This window comes from Lissotriton vulgaris, unplaced genomic scaffold (assembly GCF_964263255.1).
Source record: "Lissotriton vulgaris unplaced genomic scaffold, aLisVul1.2 SCAFFOLD_1495, whole genome shotgun sequence".
In the NCBI taxonomy this organism is placed as follows: domain Eukaryota; kingdom Metazoa; phylum Chordata; class Amphibia; order Caudata; family Salamandridae; genus Lissotriton; species Lissotriton vulgaris.
The window spans coordinates 234,781-260,376 of record NW_028245809.1 but is presented as its reverse complement, the minus strand read 5'-3'; the positions used below and the strand labels follow the sequence as shown (position 1 = coordinate 260,376).

The 25,596-nt window shown below is 50.0% G+C and overlaps 2 protein-coding genes across 2 annotated transcripts in view; both read right to left on the bottom strand.

Annotated features, from left to right (window-relative positions):
• Positions 1-25,596, bottom strand: part of LOC147666286 (transcription elongation factor SPT6-like) — a gene marked incomplete at its 5' end in the record, with an annotated part of 590,122 nt that overhangs the window by 340,853 nt on the left and 223,673 nt on the right. The window lies entirely within an intron of this gene.
• Positions 4,335-24,981, bottom strand: LOC147666287 (uncharacterized). Its single transcript, XM_086949159.1, is given in 5 exon segments — positions 4,335-4,407; positions 4,409-5,667; positions 5,905-6,101; positions 20,289-20,485; positions 24,776-24,981. Coding segments are annotated over 5 exon segments (1,932 nt in total).

The following is a 25,596-nucleotide window of genomic DNA, read 5'->3' as shown; positions in this document are numbered from 1 at the left end:
GCTCCTCTTCGCCTCAAACAAAGTGGCAATTTGAGCACCAGTGCCTGCCTTACTACAGTCCAGGCCCATGAAAGTAGGCCAGTACAACAAGCAACAATGCGAACGGAGGAAAAGCCACAGCAAGCGGAGGCCAACAACACGGACTCCGAAGATGAGATGGGCATCCAGCACTAGATGAGACTGGTCAGGAGCGCTTGCGCACTGAGGCCAGGGGGTTTGTTGCAGTCCATGATTCACCATAGGCCGCGATGCGAGAGCAAATACTAACCGTAGTGCAGTAAGGAGAAGAGACTAGGCCTGCAGTAACAGCGGCGGACTGCAGGAGAGGTTCAGTAAGGCACCACGTTCAGTGAGGCAAACCGGTGAAGTGATTGTGCAATTCAGAACCCGCACTGGCCTGAATCTGCCACTATTGAAGGGGTGCCCCATCCAGAGATCACCCCATGACTGCCCGAACCCTGGAGCAAGCAACTAAGTGCCCGCGTGCACATCAAAAGACGGCACATAAAAGCCTGATCCAGCACTAATAAGTGGCTGTGCAGAAACCACAGCGCAAATTAAAGGCAGTAGGCATACAAGCCCAGAGCCCCTACTGGGGGAACCCCAAATACAGGACACGAAGCGAACAGCCCAGCAGAAAGCAAGGCCTACACCTCAACACGTGCAACCTAGGGACCTCCTAAAGTAACAAATATGTTACTTACCAGTATGCATCTGTTCTTGGCATGTAGGGCTGCTGACATTCATATCTGTGCATAGATCGCCGCCTAGTGTTGGGTCCGGATGATTGGACATTGTTGTCCTGGAAGAGTCTGCGAAGTATCACGAGATAGGTGGCTCCTCCCCTGGACTACAGTGTGCATGGGCATCCACCCTATCCTCAGATTGTTTTTAGCCATTGTGGCAAAGATGGGGGGTAACACCGTAAGTGATGACCATGCTAAGAGTAATTTTCGAGTGCTGCAGCCGCTACAGGCGCCGGGGAGGAGGGTGTGTGATATGAATGTCAGCAGCCCTACATGCCAAGAACAGATGGATACTGGTAAGTAGCATATTCGGTTCAAGGCATGTGGGCTGCTGAATTCATATCTGTGCATAGAATACATAGCAGTCCCTCCATTAGCGGCGGCCGCCTGTGCCAGCTGCAGCGTTTGAAAAAGTGTTTTTAGAACAGCCTGCCCTACAGCTGCCTGCTGTTTGGAGTGCACATCTACACAGTAGTGTTTAGTAAATGTGTGTGTGGTAGACCATGTGGCTGCTCCTCTCATATGTCTTCTATAGGAATATTTCCAAGGAAATCCATGGAGGCCCCCAACTTTCGCGTGCAGTGGGCCCGTGGGGGAACCGTTAATGTGCGCTTGGCTTTTTGATAGCAAATTTGAATGCACTTAACAATCCACCTGGCTATACCTGCTTTGGAAATGGGGTTGCCTTTGTGTTGTGGCGAAAAGGCAACAAACAGTTTTGTTTTCCAAAAATCTTTGGTCCTATCTATGTAGTACATTAGAGCTCTCTTGACGTCTAGTGTGTGGAGCATTCTCTCCGCCACTGACTCAGGATTTTGGAAGAACACAGGCAGTTCTATAGTCTGATTGATATGGAACTGTGAAACCACTTTAGGAAGAAATTTAGGGTTAGTGAGAAGTACCACCCTGTTGGAGTGAATCTGTATGAATGGCTCTATATAGTTAGTGCCTGGAGTTCATTAACGCGTCACAGCGATGTGATTGCTTTCAGGAAAGCCACTTTCTGCGTCAAGAACTGAATCTCTCATGAGTGTAGAGGCTCAAAAGGTGGACCCATCAGTCTGGTGAGGACCACATTTAGGTTCCATTCAGGAGCTGGTGGGGTCCGGGGAGGAATAACTCGTTTGCGTCCCTCCAGAAAGGCTTTAATGGCAGGCACTCTGAAAAGTGAGACATGCTGCCTGTTTTGTAGATAAGCTGCTATTTCGGACAAATGTATATGGATAGAAGCATAGGCCAGATTGCATTTGTATAGATGTAACAGATAACAAATGATGTTGTGAGTAGATGCGTCTAGCGGGTTGATGTTGTGGTCTGCACAATAAATGACAAACCGCTTCCATTTTGCCGCATAACATGCTCTGGTGGTGGGCTTTCTTGCCTCTCTTATGATATCCATACAGTCGGGAGGCAAGTTGAGGTAGCCAAATTCAAAGAACTCAGGAGCCAGATCGCCAGGTTGAGCTGTTGTGGATCTGGATGATGAATGTCGCCATGGCTCTGCGTCAAAAGCCTGGGTGTGAGGTGCAGCCTTTGATGCGGTACCACGGATAGTTCTAGAAACGTGGTGGACCATGGTTGGCGTGCCCAAGTCGGAGCAAGCAGGATGAGTGTCAACGAGTGGTGCTGCAGCTTGCGTGCCACCAGCGGTATTAGAGGTGCTGGGGGAAAAGAGTACGCAGATATGCCTGACCAGTTCATCCATATCGCATTGCCCTGCGACTGTGGGTGTGGAAACCTGGCGGCAAAGCTTTGGCATTTGGCGTTTTCCTTTGTGGCCAATAGGTCTATCTCTGGATGACCCCACTGCTGGAAGTATGGGTGGAGTACTGATGGATGTATATCCCACTCGTGCATTTGGTGGCTGTACCTGCTGAGCAGGTCCGCCATCTGATTGTCCTTGCCCGGGAGGTGTTCCGCCATGAGGAAGATGTTCCTCTGAATGGGTCACTTCCACATGCTCTGAGCCAGATGGGACAACTGTGGAGAGTGTGTACCTCCCTGCTTCTGAATGTAGTACATGGCCGTCATGTTGTCCGTCCGGATCAACACAACCTTGTTGCACAGATGTACTTTGAATGCTTTCATCGCCACGAAGATAGCCATCAGTTCTAGAAGGTTGATGTGCATCTTCTTTTGCTGCGCTGTCCATAGTCCCTGCACTGTGTTGTGGAGTACATGAGCTCCCCATCCCTGGAGAGATGTGTCCGTTGTCAGAATAATCTGTGGCACAGGCTCCTGGAACAGTCGGCCCCTGCAAAGGTTTTGTGAATTCCACCAATGCAGAGAGTTGTATGCACGACCGGTCACCAACACTAGGTCTTTCAACTGTCCGTGAGCCTGATTCCACTGACATGCTAAGCACTCCTGAAGCGGATGCATATGTAGTCTCGCGTGCGGGACTATGAAGATGCAGGAGGCCATCATGCCTATCAACTGCATGAACACTCGTGCCGGAAGCGAGTGTTGCGGTCTGAATTTTTGTAGCAGCAATTGAATGCTGTTGATCCTCACTGAATTTGGCTGTGCTTTGGCTGCCAGAGTATTTATTGTCGTGCCCAGAAACTGCCGTACGTGGGCGGGCTGAAGGTGGGACTTTGGATAATTCAGTGAGAACCCCAGATCGGGAAGAAGGTGAATGGTGTGGGACATGTGGGCGGCACACTGCTTGGCCGACTTCGCCTGGATAAGCCAGTCGTCCAGATAAGGGTAGACGTGAACGTTCTGTCTCCGTAGGTGTGCAGCCACTGTCGCCAGGCACTTTGTAAACACTCTGGGTGCCGTCGTCACTTCGAAAGGGAGGACCTTGAATTGATAATGCTGATTCTGAATGGTGAACCTGAGATATTTTCTGTGTGACGGGTGTAGCGGAATATGGAAATATGCATCCTTCAGATCTAATGTTGCGAGGAAATCTCCCTGACTGAGTAACGGTAGAACCTGCTGCAATGTGAGCATGTGAAAGTGTCCTGATAGAATGTACTAGTTTAGGGGTCTGAGGTCCAGTATGGGTCTGAGGGACCCGTCCTTTTTTGGGATCAAGTAGTACAGCGAATACACTCCTGTACCTCTTTCTTCCACAGGCACGAGCTCTATTGCTCCTTTTTGCAGCATGACGACAAACCTCCTGCTGCAATAAGTGCAAATGCTCTGTGGACATAGGACGGTGTCTTGGGGGTATGTTGGGTGGAGTGGATGTTAACTCCAGACAATAACCGTACTGGATAAGCTTCCTCACCCACCTGTCTGTAGTGATGGATTTCCAGACTGGCAGGAACTGTTGTAGTCTCCCCCGACCGGTGTGGTATGGTCGGGGGGAAGTGACAAGGCATCACTGTTTGTTAGTGGCGGAGGATCGGGAGCTGTTGTTTCCACGACCTCTGCCCTTGGCGCTGTTTCCACGATAGCCACCTCTACTTTGTTTGGTGTAGGTGGTTTGCGCGCCTCCTTTACTGTACTGTGTTTGCTGGGACAGCTGGCCTCTGGAAACTCCTCTATTGTTTGAGCGACGAAAAGAACCACCCCTGAACTGCTGCGACTGTAGAGCCCCCATAGACTTTGCAGTCTCAGTGTCCTTTTTGATCTTTTCTAAGGTGGTGTCCACCTCTGGTCCAAATAAGTGATCAGGGTTTACAGGCTGATTTAGTATGGTGGTTTGTATCTCGGGCTTGAAACCGGAGATTCTCAGCCAGGCATGTCGCCGTAACATCACACTTGTGTTAAGCGCCTTGGCCGCGGTGTCTGCTGCGTCCAGTGCACACTTGATAGATGCATTTGATATAAGCTTCCCTTCCTGTATGAGCATCTCTGCTGCCTCCTTATATTCATCTGGCAAGTGTTGTAACAGGGTCTCAAGTGTATCGTAATGGGCCCTGTCATATCTGGCTAAGAGTGCCCGAGTGTTGGAAATGCGCCAGATATTGGCCGCTTGAGCTGCCACCCTTTTCCCTGATGCTTCTAGCACTTTAGATTCTTTGTCAGGGGGAGGAGCATCACCCGTTGTTTGCGAGTTTGCCCTCTTCCGGGCATTGGAAACAACCAGAGAGTCTAACGGCAACTGTCCCTTGATATAAGTAGGGTCCCCAGGTGCCGGTTTGTACTTTTTCTCAATTCTGGGGTTTATCACCCTTGCCCTCGTGGTCTCTTTAAAAATGTCCCCAGCATGTTTTAAGACACCCTTTAGCATAGGCAGAGTCTTGACAGTTCTCTCTGAGGTGGAGAAGGTGTCAAACAAAAAATCCACTTCAATAGGGTCAGCATGGAGCTGGACATCATGATTTTTGGCTGCCCTTTCAATAAGTGCATTAAACGCCGCTGAGTCTTCAGTAGGCGAGGTTTTCACAGCATACACATTACTGTCTGGGGCAGTGTGTGGATCTCCTGGGTCAGCAGTGTCTGCCCAGGGTTCATTGTGATCTTCAGGATCAGTGTCTATAGGATAATTGTACTCCTCATTGTCACCTTCCTCTGTCTCCACATCCGAGTAAGTAGGCGAGATAGGAGAAGTGTCTTGGCCATGTGGTGATATAGGTTCAACAAGAAGAGGTGATATAGTAGAATCCTTCTTCTTTTTGAATGGAATTTTATATGACTCCATAGGCTGTTCAGGGGCGATCTTTTGTTTGTAAATAGAAAGTCTACCCGTGTCTGCGTCGATGAATTGCCTGGACTGCTCTTCAAGCGGAGGCTGTCGATGCTTCGTGACTACTTCTGCAGTTGGAGGCTTCGGCCCCGAGGCCACCTTCTTGGACGCTTCGACGGCCGTCTTAGGGGCGAAGGCCTTAGGTACCACTTTCGGCGGCAGTGTGAACTGGATGGGTGCCGACGATTTTTGAGGTTTACTGGTAGGCTTCGTTGGTGGAGTATCCTTCGGTCCGACAGTAGAAGCCTTCTCTTTAATGCGTTTCAGCGATTCCAACACCTGCTTCGAAAAGGAGACGGACGGCTGTGTTGACTCGACGGGTTCCTTTGAGCCTCCTCCAGGAGTGGACTCTAGGTTAGTACCGCTAGTAGCCTTGTCTGGTCGACGCGTAGGATCGAGAACCTTCTGAGCTCCGAGTCCTTTGTCTCTGTCGACGGCCGACTTTTTCGGCTCGACGTCCTTGACCAGTTTTTTCGGTGTCCCAGTCTTTGGCTCGACACCCTTTAGCGACCTCACCGGGTCAATAACACCTTTTTGCTTTGTCGGTGCCGATAGTTCAGAGGTTTTCGAGCCGACCAAAGCATTACGCACTTTTGGTTTTGATTTTGCTTCCAGTGCTTTCGGTTGTGTAGACACTGATGTTTTCTCTTTCGGTTTCGATCGGTCAACCAGTGGCTCGTTAGAAATGTCCGAAGCCGGGCCTTGAGGCGAGGCTGTAGAACCAAGTGTACGAACTCGGGTAAGGCCATGTGGCGAGCCCTCGACCTGAGCCTTAGTAGGTGTTTTGGTCTCGGCCCCCGTAGCTTAGCTCCTCGCTCGAGCTATCTTCCACGGCCCCAAAGGCCACATCGTCGTCTCCTACGTCGACGACTTCTTCATTAACGACCATTTCAACATCAGCGTCGTAACTGGAGTCGATCTCCGACGCAGGATCAGACAGGTTCTCTCGAACTTCCTGCTCGACTCCCTCATCCTCTTCGGTATTGAAAATGTTCACCGGGTCAGGTGCCGTCTGCTTGGCCTCCTTGCGCGCTGCGCGTCGAAGTCGAATCGTCTTCTTGGAGCGGAAACGAGAACAAGCCATACAGCTGGCTTCATCGTGATCCGGAGACAGGCACTTGTTGCACACCGGGTGGACATCGATGTGAGGATACTTGGAGTTGCAAACAGGACACCTCTTGAACGGGCTCCGTTCCATGATGGTTCGTCGATAAGGCCTCTGGCGTCGATCGGGCCTTCAGTGCCAAAAAGCCACGCGGCTCCTCTGGACGTCCGGCTCGGGAACTGAGCTGGAACAAGAACTGGGCACCGATCGTAAGACAATACCGACGATATACTAAAGGCCTTTTGGCCAAAAGGAAAGTTTTTTTATCGATTCCGAACTCGAGTTAACAAATATGCATCCGAACCCAATGGCGGAAAAAAACAATCTGAGGATGGAGTGGATGCCCATGCGCACTGTAGTCCAGGGGAGGAGCCACCTATCTCGTGATACTTCGAAGACTCTTCCAGGACAACAATGTGCAATCATCCGGACCCAACACTAGGCAGCGATCTGTGCACAGATATGAATTCAGCAGGCCACATGCCTCGAACCCAGGGGGTCCTGCTAGCCTAAAGTCCTGCCCGTTACACACCTGCCAGTGACAAGGCTGCCACACACCCTCCGAAGCCGCTGACAACCCCATTGGCACTGAGCCCCACCTGGGGACCAGGTGAAAAGCCATAGAAGCCTTGATCGAGCCTCTGTGATTCATGTCAGACGGTGCTCGGCTTTTCCAGAGTAAGCTGCGCTTTTCCTTCGATCGTTCTACTCGGGATTGACCTTCCGGCCTTTCCACCAGGGTGTGACAATTTGCCTCCTGGAAGTCCAGAACCCCCTTGTCCCCCTCACCCCCCTCCCCTGTCTTGATAAAGGCCCGCCGTGACCACCAATCGGGGCACACCAGGGTCAAAATGTCGACGCACAATACTGGTCAAGAAACTTCCGGGAACGGGCATAGTAACCATCTGTTTCCTTGGAGCATTAACTAAGAACTCTAACCTCCAAAACAAAATTGTTCCCCCCCTTTCCCCGTGTATAATATTGTATATATTTGTAAATAAGTGTCACTCAATTTATTGCACCAGTCACTTTGCTCACCTATAGTCACTTTTCACATGTTCTTAGAATCTGTATAAACTAAAATGGAATGAAGTAATTCCGGTGTTTTACAAATGTGACGTTGTTTCCTATAAAAACTTTGAACTACATTTGTTTTCAGAGAGGTTTTATCCAATTTAATTGAACTTTAATTATTACATTGTGTTCGGAGCTAACCTAGCCTTTTCCTAAAAGCAATTTATTCGGTCACCCGACAGAGCCATTCTTGTTTTTAATCATACCTACCCAGGTTCTGAGGGACACAGGGTTACCCCTTTTTTGTTAAAACATAAAAGATGCAGCAGCCACGCGAAGGAGACCAAAGGCCCCACAGGCAAGATGCGTGCGGCAAATCTTCGCAGCGGTACAGCAATCAAAGCACCACAAGATGGAGGAACCACCTGCTCTCTCCTGGGGAACGGCAGAGACACTTGTAGCAGACTTGTGCAATACCAAGGGCAGAGAGCACAAGCACACACACACCACAGGAGACCACTAGCCAGCAACTGCAAAAATACACCAACTAGACTGTGAATACCCCTCTCTACTCATACGCAATATTCGGCAAGCACAACAAATATTCCACAGACACCGAACCTGCTAAACACCTACAAGCCCTCAGCGCAGAAGTTGCCCATGGGTCGCTTAACAACCAACACACAGCAGTCGACCGCACACCCTGAAGCGCCAGGGGCTCAACGCACAGAAGAAGAAGGTACAGGAGAGACCCGAAACTTAGCACTCTCTGCAAAACTCGACTCAATCCTGTCAGAGGTGGAAAAGATCGCCGCCGCCCTAGATCACAACCGGAACTCGCTGGAATTCAAAATGGACAAAGTTGCATCAGATTTCACTTTGCTGAGAGCAGACCACCGAAAACTAAGAGTCCAAACAAATGAACCAGACCGTTCAGAAATAAAGCCAACAAATCGTAGTTACACAGCGGTGCTACAGGATATCATGGATAGAATAGACGCCCTAGAAGACAGGCTGGAAGATGCAGAAGGCTGTTCGAGATGCAAAAATGTACGTATAGTGGGCCTCCCGGAGGGAGAAGGAGGACAGGACCCAGTTACATATGTGGAGCACTAGAAACAGGAGCTTCTCACAGGTGGTGTGCTCTCGTCAGAGTTTATGGTAGAGCGAGCCCACAGGATACTGTCCAGACGACCACCCCCGGAAGCCAGACCACTGATACTACTGTTCAACTACAGGGACAGAGACACAATACTAAGGGAAACCCACAAGCTCACTGAAATAAAAGTGCAAAATCAACATCTAATGATGTTCCCTGATTACACAGTGCCAAAAACAAAGAAGATGCAGTTCCTTCATAGAAGTTAAGAGCCAGCTGCGGATGCTGAATATATGATACTCTCTCATGTTCCCAACAAGGCTGTGAATCGTTGACAAAGGACAAACATGATTTTTTGAAGCACCATCTGAAGTTTGGGACTGGTTAGAAGAGACAGGACTGCTATCAGGACCCAACCTACCTGCGGACATGCAATCACCCGACTGGGTAGAAGAAACCATTGCCAGGGCAGATGGAAAAATCCTAGGTGGAAGCGGCCACAGGTAGCAATTCCTCACATTGAGCAAAGGATGATGAAACATAAGGAGGCTCTTCACGTGGCAGCAACCATCCACGCTAACTCTGATCTCTGAACCGGACGCACGCTCACCCTGTTCCCAAAGCTTGGCTGGATCACAGGCGACGAGATACGAAGATCGCGACTTCCTCCAGCTGCCAGAGATTACACTGCAGACATCCGGCGACCTACTATGAACACTGGATACATACTTAAAGGAGTGTATCCTTTTGTTGTTAATGAACTCCATACCTGTTCTTCATTTATGCATCTTAAAATGATAAGCCCACGCCTGTTGCGTGGCACATCCAACAGACACAGAAGTGCCCATGCACACCTTGCACAAGGCACCCCTGCATCTCCTCAATCGCACTGGTGACTGAACACAGTGCACATAAAACACAACGAGGCGGGACGGGATACATCATACATTCCAAGCAACATTGGGGTGCACTTCAAAGCGTGCGATTACACAGAACACAACCCCATAGTTAAACATGTCACACATGTTACATATGTTAGTTGCTGCTGTTTGGCCTCACAGTTTGGACGAGCAGTGACTACGAATTCAGTCTCACGATGTTTTGTGGAATCCCGTTGCACCCTTAACCCCTATGCGGTTCACTCCATCCGCAGAAGCTCTGTTTGGCAACCCGGCTGCTGCTGACAGCCTTAACCCCCCCCCCCCCCCCCTTACATAGGTGATTACATGATGCACCCAGGGAGCAGACGAACACCGTAACACAGAATGTGAGGGGCATGCATGCACCTGCCCGTAAATACTCAGTATATGCATACATACCGCACAGACACACACACACACATCAGTTTTCTACAGGAATAACACCTCACCTAGGTTGAGGCAGACCGCCGCCGCAAGTGATGGAGGGGGAAGTATATAGCACTAACTGGCAACTGGGAACACTGATGTGGATAAAGGTGGGCGTCCCACGCACAGCAGAGGAGGTGGTCACAGACCAGGAAGGAAGATATGTTCTACTGAACGGCAAACTAAACGGGCAGATGCTGCCGATAGGCTCAGTGTATGCACCTACCGCAGAACAAGCTGCCTTCCTTTAAAAACTTGCAGTAGTACTCGCTAGATGGAGTGGACTCCCATGGCCCATAGGAGGTGTTAGACGGGGACCTGGAGGGTCGGCCGAGTACAGGGGGGAGAGTCCTCCGGTGAGGACGTTCTCCAGCGATCGTACAGACAAGTAACTTCCCCCCCACAAATGGACACCACACAAGGATAAGATCTGCACACTTTATATAGGATTCTTGAGGCAAGGTTATCAACGATACAGTGGGGGTAGGACACGCGGATCCTCCCAATTCTAGTCTCTGTAGGGTAAGGGGTAGCGGGACAGTCTTTGGTACCGGTCCGGTACCAGGGTGGCCAGAAGGAGCTCACAATCCTCGAGCTCGGAGGTCTGAAAGGTAGGGCCGCGGCAGCAGGCTAGGATGAAAAGTCTCGGCAAGGAGGGCCGCGGCAGCGCCAGCAGGCTAGGACGATGGTTCTCGGTACGACGGGCCGCGGCAGCGCCAGCAGGCTATGATGATGACTTCTTTGCAGAGGGGCCGCGGCAGCGCCAGCAGGCAAGAGCGATGGTTCACAAGGATGAGCCGCGGCAGCGCCAGCAGGTCCAGACGAAGATGCACGTTGCAGAGGGCCGCGGCAGCGCCAGCAGGCCTCAGAGATGGTTCACAAGGCAGGGCTGCGGCAGCGCCAGCAGTCCGTCAGGGATGAGTTCTTCAAGGTGTCTCTCGACTCCAGGATACAACTGCCCTCCTGCTCTGGAGCTGCCCCAGTTATAGGTCTGGTCTCCTTTGATGTCCGGACCCTCGCGCTTGGAGGTCGGGAGGTCCGGGATGAGGGCGTCCAGACACCCAGCAGGGGGGTGGAGCCAGCGCCCGGGGAGGCCGGGGGCGATCGGCACCTGGCGGGGGAGAGCCATCGACACTCCTTTCTCTCATTGACCTGCCAAGTGGTCTCTTCGCCTCCTGGGTGGATGGTGGTGCCTCGATGTCGGGGCCTGGCAGGCCCAGGGTTGGGGTCGAGCTGAGGCCACGCGGCCTCGTGGTGCAGTGTCCAAGATGGCGGCTGGGCCGGGGCAATGGTGCTGACGGAGGCCCGGGTCAGCCGATGCTGGGGTGTTCGGGCGCAGGTGTCCCGTTGGGGACGGATTGCGGGTTGCTTCGGTGGGTTGCAGGGGTGGTTCTTTCTGGGGACACCGGGGGAGCCGGTGTCCGAGTCTTCTCATGCGGGGAGGGAGCGGGCCCTTTACGAGGCCTGTCCAATAGGAGGGGACTTTAACGTAGTTCTAGACGTAGAATTAGATAGGTTATATCCACCCCTACTGCGCATTGCGGCAACCTCGAAGGCGCAAACCCGGTTGAAATAGTCGCGAACTGGGCACAGACAGACATCTGGCGAACTCTTAACCCCACAGCACATATTTACTCGATCTACTCTCCTGATCTTGATCGCATTATTGGGTTGCCTGCTCTCCTTCCCATCATCAAACACACGGAATACCTAGGACGAACACATACAGACCATAAGCTCCACATCCTACAGCTCATATGAGACAAAGGATGCCCTCCGATCTCCAGATGGCGCTTACAACCAGCAGTGCTAGCAGACCAGGCGTTCCGCTCCTCACTGGGGACAGCAATACTCAAACATTTTGAGATTAATGACCACTCCACTGAAGACCATCTCCGAGTGGGATGCTTTCAAAGCAATGTTAAGAGGGCACTGCTTAGGAGCCCCATGGATTATACGCAAACAGCTACATACGGCACTCAGTAAAGTATAAAGACATCTAATAGCCCAAGAGATAAAGCAATCAGACAGGGGTAGGAACACGAGAAAACTAGACACTGCCGGCAGACCACACAGATTTGCTAGAGTAACTCTGTTGCCACAACTACGCAGCACAATCTGCTCACACACCTGCCACTGCAGACCGCGCAGGCAAAACACTAGCATGGCTACTACGCCAGGAGCATATACACCGCCCCATATCCGCCCTAAAAACTGACGCAGGTATAACTGTGTACACACAGCACGAAAGACATGAGGCAATGACGCGCCAAAACAAAATATTGTACCAGTCCATGGACTCCCAGGCAGGAAGTCAACTCAGAGAGGTTCCTAGAGCCAATACACCAACCGGAGACCACGCCAGAACAGAGGGTGCTGCTAAACGAACCTAACACACCGGAGGAAACTCAAAGCGCAATAATGGTGCTGTTGTGCGGGAAAACCTTAGGCGCAGACTGATTCCAATCCGAATTCTATAAGGTCCACACTACAACACTCACCCGCCGCCTACATGAGCTATACACAAAGGCTATAGATGAGTAACATCTCACCCTGTCCATGATCAAGGCTAACCAGATGCTGTAGGAAGCTGGCTCAATTCCACACTTGGAACATTTTTCAGAGAAAAACAGTCAATAGGTTCATATGGAGAGAAATTAGGTTAACGGTTACCAGGTAAGTGCTCGGTCTTCGGGGTTCAGTTTCTGGGCTTAGACCAAGGGTTCCCCCAGGCTCAAGGGTGCACTATTTTTACACCCTCAGCTGCACTACGGTGGTCGGGTGCAGAGGCCCAATGTTATCCAATGGGGGATAGGGGGCCTCCGGTTGGTGGCTGCTTACGAGCAGGCCACTGGGTTGTAGGAGCAAATCTTCTGGTGTTAGGCTTAGGGCAAAGGGGAATCCTAGTCAGCACAAAAAGTGCACCTGCAGCAGTGGCAGGGTCCAGGGTGCTGCTTTGGCATTGGGTGCCCTGTTGATTGCAATGGGGATTCTCCGGTTTCAAAAAAACACTGCAGGCTAGGGGACGAAGATCTTCTGAAGGTGTCCACTGTTTGGAGATGTAAGTTGGGATGTCTGGGGATGCTGGGACACCGTCGCTTGGGCCACTCAAGGCCGTGGGGCTTAGGGTGCAGGGGTGTCTTTAGGGATCAGGTTTCTCTTACCAGCTCCAGTCGCGGTCAGGGGGATCCTCCAGAAAGAGGCTGCCGGCTTCACAGAGATTCAGAGATCACCAGATCAATCAAGCAAACTGGTTTATAAAGAGCGCTCCGGATTAGTCAAAACTCCAGGTCTTGAGGATCCTTGTGAAGGTGGGGAGAATCAGAGGTTGAGTGAGAGCTCATTCCAGGTCTCTGGTGCTACATAGGAGATGGCTCTTCCGCCTGCTCTGGTTCTGCTGATGTGTGGGGTCTCTGCCAGGGCGAGGTCGGCAGCACGGAGCTTCGTTTTGGCTACGTGGAAGGAGACTTTCGTTGAGGTATTTGGGTCCAGTGTTGTGGAAGGCTTTGTAGGCGTGGGTGAGTAGCTTGAAGGTTACCCTCTTCTCGATTGGGATTCAGTGGAGGTCTCGTAGGTGCGGGGTTATGTGTTTATGTCGTGGGGTTCCGAGGAAAAGTCTGGCTGCAGTGTGCTGGATAGTTTAGAGCTTGTGTAGCAAGCTTTTGTTGCTTTCAGAGTAGAGGGTGTTGCTGTAGTCCAGTCTGCTAGTTACGAGTGTGTGGGTGATGGTCTTTCTGCATTCGTGGGGGATCCACTTGGAGGTCTAGCGGAGGGAGTTGAAGCAGGTTGAGGAGACGGTGTTGATGTGGCGGGTAATGGTAAGGGAGTAGTCTAGAATGATGCCAAGGTTTCAAGCGTGGTCCGTCGGGGTGGGTGGGGGGGGGTGAGGGGGGGGGATGGGAGAGTGTTCCAAGGGCAAGGGGCAACCAGGAGCTGTCCCACGCCGTCAGGGAGGATCCCTGTGTAGGAAAGTGCATTTCTGTTGCAGTAACCCCCCACTTTTTGCCAGACTACTGATGCACTTTCACTTAATGTGCCCTGGGTCCCTGCCAATCACGTTCCCAGGGGCTGTGTTCTTTCCCCAAAACTAACCCAATTAGCATCTCTGGCCATAGGTCAGCCCCTGGTTAATGGTACCAAAGGTACCCAGGGCACTGTGACCAAGGAAGACCTCTAAGGGCTGCAGCACTTATTGTGCCACCCTTCGAGGCCCTGTACCTTCATACACACACACTGCCTTTGCAGACTGAGTGTTTTGGTGCAGAACCAAGTGAAGAGTTGACATGGCACACATCTGTGTGCCATGCCTACAACCCACTGCTCTGGCATAGATCAGTCACCCATCTAGCTGGGTGCCCTATGCAAGTGTTGAGGGTACAGGTGCATGAGCCCTGTACCCCAACAGTATCTAATTCCATTCATAGACATTGTAAGTGCAGTGCTGCCATTAAGCATATATGGTGGTGGGAGTTAGTCATTACGTACTCCACAGGACCATAATGGCTACACTGACAACTGGGAAGTTTGATATCAAACTTCTCAGCACATCAAACCCACACTGATGCCAGTGTGAGATTTTATGAAAAAAGCACACAGAGGGCGTCTTAGAGATGCCTCCTGAAAAACGACCAGCTTCTGGTGGGTTACCTGACAGCTACACACTAGCCCGCCATCATGAGACAGGTTTCTGGACCCCTAGGGTGAGAGCCTTCACTCCCTGAGCCCAGAAACAAAGCCTTTCCTGGGCAGAGGTGTTAACACCTCCCCAGGCCAGGAAGCGCCATCTGTTGCAGGGGAACTTCAAAGGACTGGTAGCCTTTGTAATGCGATCCCCAGCCTCTCCCGCCATCAGGGCCAGGCCCCCTTCCTGTCTCCCCTCCTTTTCGTCGGGAAGACGGGCGGGTAAAACAAGCCAGCCCAGAAGATGTGCCCACCTCTGCCAACTTCACCCTTCAGGTGGGGGGACTAGGTGAAGCCCTCTATTCAGTGCCCACAATCTTGCAGATGGCAGGCACTCCCCGATCAAGAATAGGGATTGTGCTCACTCCGCCACGTGGGGTGAGCACACCAAGGATGTAGTCACCTTAAGGTCAGTAGCCCATTGGCTACTGACCCAGAGACCCTTAAAATGCCCCCTAAACACAGTATTTAGGGGGCAGCCCTGAACCAAGAAAGGAGATTCCCGCAACCTAAGAAGAAAAAGTACGAAAGAAGACACCCAGCAGAGGATACTGCAGAGAACAACTGACTTGGCCCCAGCCCTACCGGCCAACTGCAGTTTCCAGAGATCCTGCCCCAAAAATAGTCTTGTCCTGAAGCCAGCGGCCTCCAGAACACCTGGGAGGACTGACTGCCATCAACAAAGACAAGATCTCCTGCCAACAGCAGCCCTCTTAAAAAAAAAACCTCTGAAAACAGACAGCCTGCTGCGGACAAAGAAAACGGACGCCTGGAACGAACACTGCACCAGTCGCCTACGGCCTGAGATAGAGTGACCCATCAGTCCCAGCGTGGTCCCCCAGCGCTCCAGAGTCCTAGTCCACTGTGGGTTAAACCCTCCAGGACTCCCCAACGTCGACTGTAGCCTCTACATGGAGACCCCCCGAACCGCAAGTGGCCTGGTAAGGTGAAATCCGACCTCAAAAGACACTCCTGCATTCAGACGCCCTGCGCCCGGGAGAAAAGTACCCGAGGTGCACCTGCGTCCAAGAGCCCTCCAACTTACCTGCCCGGCTGTTGGTTCCTCCCGGAACACCAAAACCGAAAATCCCCATTAAAAACAACAGGGCACACAATGCCAAAACAGCCCTCTGCACCCGGCCGCCCCAGTGCCACCGAGGGTGCACCTCTTGTGCTGTTTTGTTTCCCCATTTGCCCGGAGCTAAAGTTCGGGACCTTTGCTCCCACAGCCAAGTGGCCTGCTCGTCAGCAGCCACCAACCGGAGGCCTCTATCCCCCATTGGATAACATTGGGCCTCAACACTCTGCACCCGGCCGCCCTAGTGCCTCTGAGGGTGTAACAAGAGAGCATCACTGACCCTGGGGGACCCCTGAGTCTACCCCCAGAACCTCAACCTCCACTACCAAATACTTACCTTAAAACCGATAACACCATTTTCCTCAATAGAATAACATTGACTGTTTTTCTTGGAAACGTTTTTAAGTGTGGAGTTTGAAAACCTAAAGAAATTCTTTAAAATTGAACCATTTAACAAGAAAGATTTTACTTACCTGTTTGCAGGACAAGTCCCAGAGTAGTATCCAGGCACACTACTCTGAGTGAGAAAAGTAATCCAAAACGTAACTTGCCTGGTATTTTACTGAAAATCCCATTCAAGTCTATGTACTGTATTTACAAATCATTGCATTTCTCTGAAACAATACTGCAAGTCAAATCAAAGCACATTTACTATTGTAGTCCAAACTGTTTACAAACTGCATTACTACTGTAAAGTATTTATTGCATACCTGTGCCAGGCTGGCTAGGTTCTAGAAAATAAAAAAACGAAAAGAGTATTTTTATACAAAAACAATTGGTCTGAAGTTCAGTCTTTGAGTGTATGAATTCATTTGCTGACTGAGTGTGTAAAACAAATGCCTAACACTGTCCTCTGATACTGCCTTACTGCTCGACCACACTACCACAAATAGAGTAAGGTTCTATCTAACTTTTACCTCTGCCTACCTTTGGGGTTCCTCTGGACTCTGTGCACACTATACCTCATTTTGGTATAGTATATACAGAGCCAGCTTCCAACACCTAGGACGAGGACTTCAGTCTTCTCAGAGTTCAGTTTGAGGCAGTTGTCACTCAACCATGCTGCAACATCTTTCATTCCTTCTTGGTAGCGAAGTCTGGTGTCTTCGCGGTTCTTCATGAGAGAGAGGATGAGCTGGGTGTTGTCAGCGTAGGATACTATGCTGAGCCCATGCTGTTGGACGATGGCGGCAAGGGGGGCCATGTAGATGTTGAAAAACGTGGGGCTGAGAGAGGATCCTGGGGATACTCCATAGTTGATCTTTGTAGGTTCAGGGAGGAAGGGAGAGAGTCTGATCCTTTGGGTTCTGCCAGTCGAGGGCGGTTCCTCGTATACCGGCGTCATGGTGTCTGGTTGCGAGGGTGCGGTGTGAGACGGTGTCGAAGGCCGCGGAGAGGTCTAATAGGATGAGGGCTGCAGTGTAGCCCTGGTCAAAGAGCATGTAGATGTCATCAGTGGCGGCGAGGAGGGCGGTGTCGGTGGTGTGGTTGCTCCGAAAACCAGACTGGGAGGAGTCGAGGATGGCGTTCTCTTCGATGAAGGTGGTCGGCTGTGCGTTGATGAATCGCTCAGTGACTTTGGCTGCAAAGGGAAGGAGAGAGAGAGGGGCCGGTAGTTTTTCAAGCCTGTCGGGTTGGCCATGGGGTTCTTGAGGAGGGGCTTAACTTCTGCCTGCTTCCAGTCGTCGGGGAAGATGCCGGATTCGAGGGAAGCGTGGGTGGTTCGAGAGCTATGGCGGCAGTGGTTCTGTGGTAGATGTGCAGTGGGTAGGGGTCTGTGGGGGCTCCTGAGTGGGTGTTCTTCATGGTCTTGGTGGGGCCTTCAGCGGTAGCAGGTTTCCAGGTGGTGATGGTCGGCCGGTTGTTGGTGGCGGAGAGGGGTTGGTGTCCGGAGTCTGTTCGCTGAAGTGGTCGTAGATCTTGGGTCAGAATCGTCGTGGAGACCTCCTCGTGGTGTTGGGCCACTTTGAACTCGGGCAATGGGCGATGGGTGCAGAGTGGTGCAGACTCGTGGATTTGGCTGGAGCTGGAGTCTGTGGGTGAACAAATCAGGTGTTCAGGAAAGACAAAGTCTTTTCTTTGGAAGGCAGGGCAAGTCATCTGGGTTCTTCAGGTTGCTGGCTGCAGGACACACTGGAGTTTCACTTCTGCAGGTTCGAGGAGGGGACAGGCCGGTAGGGCTAGGGCCAAGTCAGTGGGCATCCTCCTCTTCTTAGCTTCGGCACAGCTGTTCGGTCCTTCTTTCTGTCTTGGTCGTCTGAGAGGACAAGGCTGAGGGGTGCCCCTAAATACTACATTTAGGGGCGTTACAGGTAAGTAAATGATTGGGACCAATGAGTCCCTTTCTTGGGGTGCCTACACCCCTAATTATGCCACCCTCCAGTGGAGAGGGCATATGCCTCACTCTGGTTGGCTGGGTATCCCAATCTGCAAGATGCTGGGGACAGAGTTGCGCTTCACCTCGCCTCCCCCACCAAAGGGGTGGGGTTGGCAAAGGGGGTCACACCTCTTTTCCTCACCATTTTTTCCAGCCAGTTCTACCGCCCAAAGTGGGGGTCACAACCGGTGGAGACCAGTTGCTGCAAGCAGCAAAAGGCATATGGAAGCTCACAAAGGCAGCACGCCTTTGAAGCTTCCCCTTCGTGGACCCTGCCCATCCTGTGGAAGGAGACTTGGCACCTCGTCTAAGGATGTGCATTGTTTCTGGCCCCCGAGAGCAGAAGGCTCTCAACCCAGGGGTGAGGAAACATGTCTGGTGGTGGCACCTGAAAGCAGCCACTCAGCCTGGACACTAGTGGTAGGTCGTCTTCAGGGGCATCTTTAAGATGCCCTTTGTGTGCATTTTTTGCATCAGTGTGGGTTTAATGAGCTGAGATGTTTGATACGAAATTTCTGTTTTCAGTAAAGCCATTATGGTACTGTGGACAGACTCCCAGCACCATATACTCTTAATAGCAGAACTGCATTTACAATGTTTAAGAATTTGCTTAGACACTGTAGGGGTTCAGGGCTCATGCACATGTACCCTCACCACTGGTATAGTGTACCCAGCCAGAGGAGTGACTGACCTCTGCCATGGCGTGAGGGGGGTACTGCACCAGAAACCCAGCTTCTCACACCCACCACCTTGCAGATAGGTGGACTCAGCCAACGAGCTAGAGGCACATGCCCCCCTACCACTGGAGGGTTGTAGGATGCAGGCTCAGTATATACTATACCAATATGAGGTATAGTATGGACAGAGTCCAGTGGAACTCAAAATGTAGGCAGAGGTAAAAGTAGATAGCACCTAACGCTCTATTTATGGTAGTGTGGGCGAGTAGTAAGGCTTTATCAGAGGGAAGTGTTAAGCATTTGCTGGCCATACACCATGCACAAATGCTTTCACATACTCAAAGTCTGAACTTAGACCAATTGATTTGTATAAAAATATTATTTCGTTTTTTTATTTCTAGAACCAAGTAAAGCCTGGTGCAGGTAAGTGAAATAAATACTTTGCAAAATCTTATGCACTGTTTTACAATTAAATACAGGTACAAATGCCGTAGAATGAATAACGGATAAGGAAAATGCTACTTACCCAGTATGCATCTGTTCTTGGCATATAGAGCTCTAGAGTCACATGCATATGCATAGATCGCCTTCTAGTGTTGGGTCTGGATGTTTGCACTTTGTTTTTGTTCAAAGAAGTCTTTCCAGTCACAAGGTAGGGGTCTTCGTCTTTCGGTGATAGTGCGCATGGGCATGGACTCCATCCTTAGATTGTTTCGCAGTAAAGGGTGATAATGGAGTTAGTAAGAGTAATAAAGCGAGATGTCCATGTATATTGTATCTAAGTAAGATGTTACTGCAATAGGTAAAAGGTACCTGGGAAGGCGGGTGGGCGCATAGAACTCTACAGCTCTATATGTCAAGAACAGATGCATACTGGGTAAGCAGTATTTTCCGTTCAAGGCATATGAGCTATAGATCATATGCTTATGCATAGACTACATAGCAGTTATCTCCCAAAGCGGTAGCTAACCTGTAGCTGTTGCAGTGGTCTGAAATAGTGTACGTAAAACTGCCTGGCACACACTAGCTTGCTATCTTGCTAACACATCTACACAATAGTGTTTTGTGAATGTGTGTTGTGTAGACCATGTTGCAGCTTTGCAGATATCACCTATAGGTATATTTCCTAAGAATGCCGTAGAAGCCCCCAGTTTGCGTGTAGTGTGTGCTCTCGGGGGAACTGTTAATGTCAGTTTAACCTTTGTATAGCATATTTGAATGCATTTGACTATCCACCTTGCAATACCGGATTTTGATATTGGATTGCCTTTATGTGGTGGCGCAAAAGAAACAAAAAGTCTCGGTTTTCCAGAAAGGTTTTGTGTTTTTCTATGTAGTATAGAAATCCTCTTGACATCTATGGTGTGAAGAGCAAGTTCTGCCACTGAATGGCTGAGGGAAGCTCAGATTGGTTGATATGAAAGGAAATTACTTTAGTTATGAATTTGGGGTTAGTCCTTAGAAACACTTTGTTTTGGTGTATTTGTAAACATGGCTCTTCTATGGTTGGTGCCTGAAGCTCACCCACTCTTGCCATAGCTGCGATGGCTATGAGGAAGGCTTCCTTCCAAGTGAGAAATTGTAGTTCACATTTGTGCAATGGCTCAAAATGTGGACCCAGAAGTCTTTTAAGAACTATGTTGAGATTCCACACTGGAGCAGATCCAAGTCTGGGGGAATGACCCTTAAGTCCTTCCATAAGTGCTTTAATAGCAGGCACTCTAAAAAGAGACAAATGCTGTCTGTTTTGTAGATATGCAGCTATTAGAGCAAGACGTAAGCGTATGGATGTGTACGATAAATTGGAACGCTGTAGATGTAATAGATAGCAAATGATGTTTTGGACTGAAGGATCTAGCAGATTTATTGGATTGTTGTTACAGTAAATGCTAAACCACTTCCACTGTGCTGTATAGCATGCTCTTGTGGCAGGGCGCCTAGCCTCTTTGATAATATTCATACAGTCTGGTGGAAGATTAAGCTAGCCAAACTCTAGGATTTCAGGTGCCAGATCGAAAGGTTGAGAAGACTCGGTTCTGGATGCCATAACTCTCAATGGTTCTGAGTGAGAAGATTGGGAGTAAGGTTTCGTTTTTGGTCAGGAACTACTGATAGCTCTAACAGGGTTGTGAACAAAGGTTGACGGGCGCATGTGGGAGCAACTAGGATTAGCGTCCGGGACTGCTAACTGAGCTTCCGAACCACTAATGGAATGAGTAGGAGAGGCAGAAAAGTGCAAGCAAACATACCTGACAAATTCATCCATAGTGCATTGCCTTTGGACAATGTATGCAGATACCTGGACGCGAAGTTTGGGCATTTTGCGTGTAGGTGGGTGGCGTACAGATCTATCTCTGGGAAGCCCCATATTTGGAGGAATGGGAGGAGAATTTGAGGGTGGAATTCCCATTTGTGGATCTCCTGTCATCGACGACTGAGCAGATCTGCAATTTGGTTTTTTGCTTCTAGAAGGTGTTCTGCAAGGATATATATTTTTTGAGGTATGGCCCATCTCCAGATGCTTTTATGCAAGCTGTGAGAGCTGGAGATAGTTTGTCCCCACCCCCCACCCCCCTGTTTTTGTATGTAGTACATTACTGTCATGTTGTCTGTGCGAATTAGGACAGATTTGCCTACTAGGTGAAGTTGAAAGGCTTTCAATGCTAGAAACTGTGCTAGCAGTTCTAGATGGTTTATTTAAAGTTGTTTTTTTTGCTGATTCCAGATGCCCTAAATGCTATGTTTTCTGTAGATGAGCTCCCCAACCAGTGACCAATGTGCCTGCTGTTAGCACTATCTTTGGAACCAGGTTGACGAATGGCCACCCACTGGAAAGGTTTTGTATGTTCCACCACTGCAGAGAGCGATGGGTGCGGCCATCCACCAACACTACATCTGATCATTGACCTTGAGCCTGGTTCCCCTGATGTGCTAAGCATTCCTGTAGGGGACGAATTTGGAGTCTTGCGTAAGGAACGATGAAAATGCAGGACGCCATCATTTCCAGCAATTCCATGAACACTCGAGCTGGTTAGGAGTCTTGAGGCTGAAAGTGCGATATTAGAGTCTGCATGTTGTGGATCCATACTGGGTTTGGATACGCTAGAGCTTTCTGAGTGTATAGTGGCTCCTAGATAGATTTGTGTGTTGGATGGTTGGAGATGAGACGTGGCGAAGTTTACAGTGAACCCAAGTTCGTGCAGCAGTTGGACTGTTTCTCGAGTTTGGCATAGGCAGTTCTGTTGCGAACTGGCTTTTATTAGCCAGTCGTCTGAGTATGGGAAGATGTGAATGTGTTGTCTTCTTAGATGAGCCGAAACTACTGCCAGACACTTGGTGAAAACCCTGGGTGCTGCAGGTACTCCAAATGGGGGAACTTTGAAATGATAATGTTGTCCGTCCACCACAAACCGGAGGTATTTCCAAGCAGGGTGAATGGGAATATGAGAATAGGCGTTCCTTAAGTCCGGAGTGGACAGAAAGTCGCCTTGCTGAAGGAGTGGGAGCACCCGTTGGAGTGTGACCATGTGAAAGTGGTCCGACTGAATGTACAGATTTAGTTCTCAGAGATCTAACATTGGCCTGAAAGAGCCGTCCTTTATGGGAATTAAAAAATATAAGAAGAATACTCTGTTTCCCTGGTAACGTAATGGGACTGGCTCCAAAGCGTTTTTTTCCATGAGAGAGAGAACCTCTTGTTTTAGGAGGGTGAGATGTTCTGGTGACATTGCATGTGATCTTGGAAGAATATTTGGGGGAAATGTCTGTAAGCTCCTAAACATATCGGATAATTTGTAGTACCCACTTGTCTGAGGTGATTGAATTCCAGACAGGTAGGAATTGGGAGAGATGTCCCCCGACAGGGGTGGAATGATCGGGAGATAGTGGAAGGAAGTCACTGTTTGTTTGCGGGGAAGGGTGCGTGGAGTTACCTCTGCTTCTTCCTTTACCACTCTTTCCTCTAAAACCTCCTCTGAAATAACCACCTGCAGCGGTGATTACTGAATGGTCCGTGGGTGTCAGCTGGTGATGCTAGCATGCAGGTGTTGTCGTGGCCTGGGTTGAGTGTGTGGAGTGTCACTGGGTCGCAGCGTTGGCGGTGCAGGATTCGGGTGGCGGACAGGTGCAGACTGGCCTGCTGATGGCGCACCAGTGGCGCAGCAGCCTGCATTATTTAGGGGAGGGGGAGGGAAACTGCAGCTGGGAGACAGGAAGTAGCAAGCGGGAGGTGGGCGGGGCCTGCAACGAAGGTGAATCAAGAGAGAGCAAGAAGAAATTAAGAGGCAAAACGGAAGAACTAAGCCAACACAATAAAATTACACCAATGCAAGAATAACTTGCACCATGCAGCAAAAACAGGGCAGGCACAGAGAGCAGGTCGAGAGCAGTCTCGAATCCTGCTCTTCTGGCTCAGAGGCGGTGACGGCCAGGCGGAGCTGCGTGGAGGTGGAGAGCTGTTCCCAGGCCAGAAGGTCAGGGCACAGAACCAGAAAGGGTGTGCCTTTCTCTCAAGCGCCAACTGTAATGGTTTTGAGTAAAACTCCAGATCCTATTAATAACAATCTATATTCTTTTGCTTAGGGCATCTGTTGTCACATTCCCACCAATGCCATGGAAGATGAAGGGATGGGCTGTTGAAGAAGCCATGTATGATGGACCCTGTCTTGGCCCCTATTTGACAATAGTCTGTTGCCATTGTGTGGTTGGGTGAAAGTGCCTCTTTTTGCATGGTTAAGGCCCACTTTTTACCAGGTTTTGATGCGTTTTAAATTGTAGTGCACAGGGTCCCTGCCAACCAGGTCCCCTGTGCCAGTGCTTCTTCCCTGATCACAATTCACCAATAGGTCCTTCTGCCACCTTTAAGTCCCTAGTAAATGGTACTCCGAAGACCTAGAGCCTGGGATCTGAAGAGGTTCCCCTGGGATACACCTCACTGGGATCATGCCACTGCCCTGGCAGTTTGCATGCTGCTTGAGGGAGAAAACGACAAAGTCGACATGGCGCCATGCCTGGGTGCCATGCCAACTACCACTTTTCAAGTAAACAAGGGAACCCGAACTAATGGCTGAGGATCACGCGTGTTAATCATATATTTAAAAGAACAGAGGTCCGTAGCATTTTAAACAAATAAGTAAGGAATAGCATATAGAACACAATAGGCTACTATATAATTCCTATGTCCATCCGGACAAGGATTTTTATATTCTAGTTATTCAAAAAAATGGAATCAAAGATATCAAAACAACATCAGTTGCAGTAGGGCACAGTCCTGTACCATACTTGGAAAGGGAGTTAGGAAAAGGAGGGACATACAACATTTATAAGGTTACAGGCAAAGACTGAGCAAAGTTGGCCACTTTTAAATCAGTGTGTCAATTGTAAGTATTGCCAAAGTGGAAATAACAACAAGGTTATACACAGTGGTGTGCGTACTGCAAACGGAGAGTGGCGACTGCAGCTCTTGAACACTGCTGAGCACCGAGGCACTGAAACCGGCTGAGGCGCAGCGGGGGAGAGAGTGGTGACGGTAGACTCCTGAACGCTTCGGAGCGCTAAAAACATTAAAATACTGAAACATTAAAAGCACTAAAACACTGAAACCTGCTGAATTGCGGTAGGTGCGGCTCACCTTTTTTCAGGTACGGAGACAGAGGCTCCGAGGCTTCGCGGGAAGCAGAGGTGGAGGCAGACGAGGTGGCTTTGGGGAGCAGAGGAGCGGAGAAGCAGAGTGCAGTGGGGCTGGTTGAGAGCCGAGTGAGCCGAAGGAGACTAAGGAGACCAAGGAGACTCGGTAAAACTGTCCTCGTGGGAATTGTGGGAACTGCTGGGGGAGCCAAGGCACTGAGTTAGGGTGTCAAAGTAGGTCTCTAAGCAGTGAGGACTGGATGTGGCGTTTGCGGCTGATTGAAAGCAGAGTAAAGGCGATATTCAGGACCATCCGACTTCGACATATCTCCACAGTAACTTCAAGGGGGTGGACGGCGTTTGGCTTATTCAATCTGCTGACTCACTGGGGGTCAAGCTCAGGTTCAGGTTCAGGCTCAGGCACAGGCACAGGCACAGGCTCGGGCTCTGGATCTGTAACTGCTTCAGAGAGGCTTGCTATGGCACCAAAGCCTCCGACAACTACCAGGATTACACGTACTGCGAAACAGACGGGGTTGAACACTGTAATGGAGAGTAATCCTGTGCCTGCAACAGTAGCAGTAGGAACCATCGTGGAGACGTCAGAGGCAAAAATCCCTGATGGGGGAAAGAAACCAGGTAAACAGGAGAAACCCGCGCCAAACGTTAGTAAGCCACTTACTTGTCTACCAACCTCACAAACTTTACCGACTTCTGTTAAGCCCATTGCGGCATCTGATAAGAATACACTAAAGGTACTTCCCACTGATTCTATAATGACATCGAATACTTCTCTTGGGATGCAGGGCAAAATTCTAACAAATCAAATAAAGGGGGAGAATAATGCTATAACTACTGCCTCAGTTTCTGTCTTAGAGAGTGCTATCAATACTTTGAATGGAGCAAATACAATATCACTAAAAGGTTCTGCACAGAGTCAGTCAGAGGCTCAACCAGAGACTCCTGCTGACATTATCATGAACGCTAACGCTAATGCCAATTCTGCACCACCCATGTTCTATATCAGCGGCAGTGATGTTGGAAGGCTCTGGCGATAAAGAGACAGATGATAGAGAAGAGATAACAAGGCCGGTAGAGCAGCTGTTAGCTGTAGGAGAGGAGATAATTAAGAAAGCAGAGAAGCAGGAAGCAGAGAGAATAGCTGAGACTAAACAACTTATACCGGCTGAGCTTCTGATTGAGCATC